The following is a 4,216-nucleotide window of genomic DNA, read 5'->3' on the forward strand; positions in this document are numbered from 1 at the left end:
GAAAATACAAAAACGAAGTAACGATTTCCTTGTTTCAAATTAGAGTTTTCATATATATAATTATAATATTTCTCTTTTAAAAAATAATCAACATTGTTTCAAAAACAGGCGATCGCTAGCATAAAGTCTTTGCGTGAGTTTAGGATTAATATTCGTCATTGCTTTGATTGTGCAGAGTTTGGTCAACAAGCGAAAGATCATTCTCTAAGGTGATCGTGTAGACTGGGGTGTAAGAGCTCAAAGTTGTGCAAAAAAAACGGTGTATGAATAACTATTCACTTTACAACTAAAAATACAGTAAAAATACAACATGCCTCCTAATCAATCGCCTGTTGTTGACTCAATGTCGACGTAGAAAAATTCAGCAAGAGGGTCAATATAATAGTACTCTCCACTTCCCAACTAAAAATCGCTTTTGGAAAAATTTTGATAAATAACGTACTTTTTTTCTTAGCAGTTACTGTTTTAAGTTTAAAACACTTTGAACTATACAAAAATAGTATTTTATATTAAAACCTCTCTTTTAAGTAAGACTATTAAGATATGTTGTCCCAAGATGTTCATATTACCAAATTGATGTTTGAATCAAAAAGGTGTACAAAAAAACGGCATATCTAAACATGCATGGATTTGGATGTTTGGATAAAAGCCAATGGAACAGTCTCTGTGAATTCGTAGTTATTGCAAACTGTATTTTTTTTTGGAGTTTCTTTGTTCCCGTGTGTCCCCGGGAGGGGTTGGCATTTTCAAAAATGCGATACTGCAGTAGATTGTATGCTTGTAGTTGCTGTGTTACTTAAACTGAGTGGATTACACGCCGAACTCACAGGCGAATGTTCGTTACTAGGCGGTGTTGGCATACCCGCCGCACTCTGGCATACGTACCATTCGCTAAGATTAGTGTGTGTGGGCGCCAAACCTGGTGGATTCGGCGCGAGCGGCAGTGACGTGACACTGTGGCTCCCCTCCGACGTCTGTGGCGAGATGAGCGACGGAGTGGATGCATCGTATACATTTGTTGGTGGTGGGGACTTCCCGTGTACTTTCATATGTTTTCGTAGAGAGCTAGGATGTGTGTAGCTTTTGTCACAGCCACGAATCTTACAATTATAGGGTTTATCCGATGTGTGGACATGTGAATGTTTCTTCCTATCACTTGAGTTGGCAAATCGGCGATCGCAGCCGTCGAATTCACATTTAAACGGCTTTTCACCTGCAGAGAAAAATAAAAAAAAATTGTAGTGAATAACTTGTCGTATGCGGCTTATAACCAACGGTGCTATTCACTGACACTGAATGGTCAATCTGTTCTTAATTTCGACCACCACAAACGATGAGCCATTTTGGATTCCAAACTATAATAATGTTGAAAGGAGGACAAAATGTGTCATAATCGCTTCATATTACACATATTTCCGGGGAAAACACACTGCCTGATTGTTGCCTTAGGATTTCAACGAGGACTTATGCGGGAATTATGTGTAATCTGGCCGCCGTTGGTATATACATAAAATTGTAATCGGAGGTATGTTTCAAATATGTTTTTTTTTCTCAGACGTCCGAAGGCCGGACTGAATGACTAACATATTATAGGAACAGGAAACTTTAGAATGTTAGGGGCTTTCCTTCGACACATACCATGCAATTTGTTATGAGATTGGCAGACAATATATTTCACTTGACGTAATGTTTGTGTGTTTTCACAACTGTTATAGCTAAGGGACGGTCAAGTTATAAGCTACATAAACAGATGTCGAATGCATGAGTAGCTCTGTGTCAATGACTTTTCTAAGTAATAAACAAACTCTATAAAAACCGCCATCGCAAAAAGTGAAGCCTTCGCGAGGTCTTGCCTTGAATGGTGTTAAAATGTTACTCGTTAATTGCCCTATTAATACTGTCTGATGAACTCAATCAGAATGGTGTCCAACGTTTCTATCGTTTGCGATTCGTGAATGCTTTAATGCCGGAAGCATAACATGTGGAGAAAACCCTACAATGATAACAACAACACAGACCGACTGTTAATACTAGTAAGAGATTCACATCGCAGTGTTAGTTATTTCCTTAAACTTATCTTAATTTATGTTGCAAATTAAAAAGACAAAAATTGACAGGCAGTGTACTGACTAAAATACAAACCACCAAGACTCTCTTCGTTAAAGTTAAACACATTTGAGGTTTGATCACACTGTGCAAGTGCAATTAAATATTAAAGTCCGTCAACACACAACCGGATTGCACAATGTTTACCATTTCAATTTGACACAACAACAACGACAACAACAACAACAACGTAACCCATCTCGGGTCAGAAAATCTCTCAAACGTACCTGTATGTGTTCTTTTGTGAATCTTTAAGTTTTCTGATCTGGCGAACACTTTTCCACATCCTGGAAAGGGGCAAGGGAATGGCTTTTCTCCCGTGTGAACACGTACATGATTCACTAACTTGTACTTCGCTTTAAAAGGCTTTAAATTTCTGGTGCAATTTTGCCAATAACAAGTATGATTTGATTGCTCTGGTCCTCCAACATGTTCAACTGTTATATGGGTAACAATTTCGTGCATGGAGGTAAAGGTTTTGTTACATGGTTTTTTCGGGTTTGGTTGTTCTTGGTCAACCCACATACACGTTAGTTCCTGCTTGATCGGTTGCCTCATATAACGGAAGAATGCACCAGGCCCGTGCGGTGTGTTCATATTCATGTTCATAGGGTTCATATTCATCGGATTCATGTTCATTGGGTTCATGTGAGGATTGTGATGAAGTTGTGGCGACGTAAGGTGGTCGTTCCTCGGACTTGTCACTTGATTAAATTGGTCAGGTCGCCCGTACATATCACTGGGTATCGCGAGTCGCATCTGCGTGTTCACATGATGAGGTGCCGAGTGGTGAGCGGGCTGGTCGTGCAAACCTGGAAATATTACATGAGATGAAGTTCCGACATCGGAATGACCGTGTGGACCGTAGGTTGTGGATGGCACGAACATACTGTGATGGGATCCAGTATTTGCTGTCAAACTTTCGTGCGAAGCCAAACTGGTGCCCAGTGGTACCGTAGGACCTGTAAGGTGCTCACGTCGCAGGAGGAAATCACGGCTCGCTGATAGTGCCTGTGCCGTGTAACTGGTGACATGGCCGTGAGAGTGGTGGCTGTGAGAGTGGGGTACATAACCGTTTGTTTGCGGGTTGAACGTGGTACTGGCGCTGCTGGTGTCCATATGATGTGGAGGACTGAGCTTCAGAGCCCCCATGTGTGCTGCTTCCATGCCGTATGGATTGAGCCCCATGCCGGACGGCTCGTTAGTAGTATCGCTTGAATGGTGTGCATGGGGAGCTAGTCCAAAAGTCGACATCCCATTAATATTTTGATGCGGAGTAACATCGACTAGTCGCATTGCGGGATTACGTTTGGTGAGACCGTGATCCATGAAGGTTGACTGCAGCGTCTCGGCAGTCATCGGAGTGATTTAAACAGTCCTCAACCAGAGGAAGCGCTACCTTGCAAATGAACGTTCACTTTTGGAAAGTAGCACTAAAAGTGTCCCCTCGTTCGCATGCAAACACTGCTTGTTAGACGCCCAGCGTGAACGTATTACGGGTAATTATAGTGCCACACGATTGGTTGCTTTGTGTTGAGTGACAACTTGACAGTTGATGAACCAATAGATTCTTTAATAGCAGTGTCGGGCATGCGCACTGCGCCTTTGTCTTTTTTCATACCATTTCACTTGGATTCAGAGATGTCATTTCGTGACCCCCTACCGTGGTTGTCTTGTTTCGCTATGATTGGATACGTGTGTAGGCTAAGACTTCCCTTTCTGCCCCTAGCTCAGTTTTTATCTCATACGGTCAGTCCCCCCGCAACATAGGCATCACAAAATAGGGAGGAGGGATGTCTGGAAGGTGCGACGCAATGATCAGAAAGTACATGAGTCAGATGATGACTGAGCCAGGATCACACAGCGAAATATCCAAGTTCAAAACTTCTTGCAATTGGATACTGGAAAATGTAGCTAATCCTAGCGCACTTAGATTCCTATATATATATATACCAATATTATACATGAGGAATATACATCATGTGGTATTCTAGCCACGGAGGTGGCAGTAAAGTCTCTAATAGGGACATTAACGTCTCAATAAAGCTGTTAAGGGACATCTTTTCCGGTTCCGTGACTTCGGACAGTAAGAGAACACCGAGCCAAGAAA

At 41.9% G+C, this 4,216-nt stretch overlaps 1 protein-coding gene across 1 annotated transcript; it reads right to left on the minus strand.

Annotated features, from left to right (window-relative positions):
- Positions 1-746: 746 nt before the first annotated feature.
- LOC144442521 (zinc finger protein ZIC 4-like) lies at positions 747-3,465 on the minus strand. Its single transcript, XM_078131888.1, has 2 exons — positions 2,334-3,465; positions 747-1,213 (listed from the first exon to the last, which is right to left on the minus strand). Exons 1-2 carry the CDS (start codon positions 3,463-3,465, stop codon positions 747-749), a joined length of 1,599 nt encoding a protein of 532 aa, XP_077988014.1.
- Between the last annotated feature and the right edge of the window lie 751 nt (positions 3,466-4,216).

Source organism: Glandiceps talaboti, chromosome 11, assembly GCF_964340395.1.
Source record: "Glandiceps talaboti chromosome 11, keGlaTala1.1, whole genome shotgun sequence".
Classification (NCBI taxonomy): Eukaryota; Metazoa; Hemichordata; class Enteropneusta; family Spengelidae; genus Glandiceps; species Glandiceps talaboti.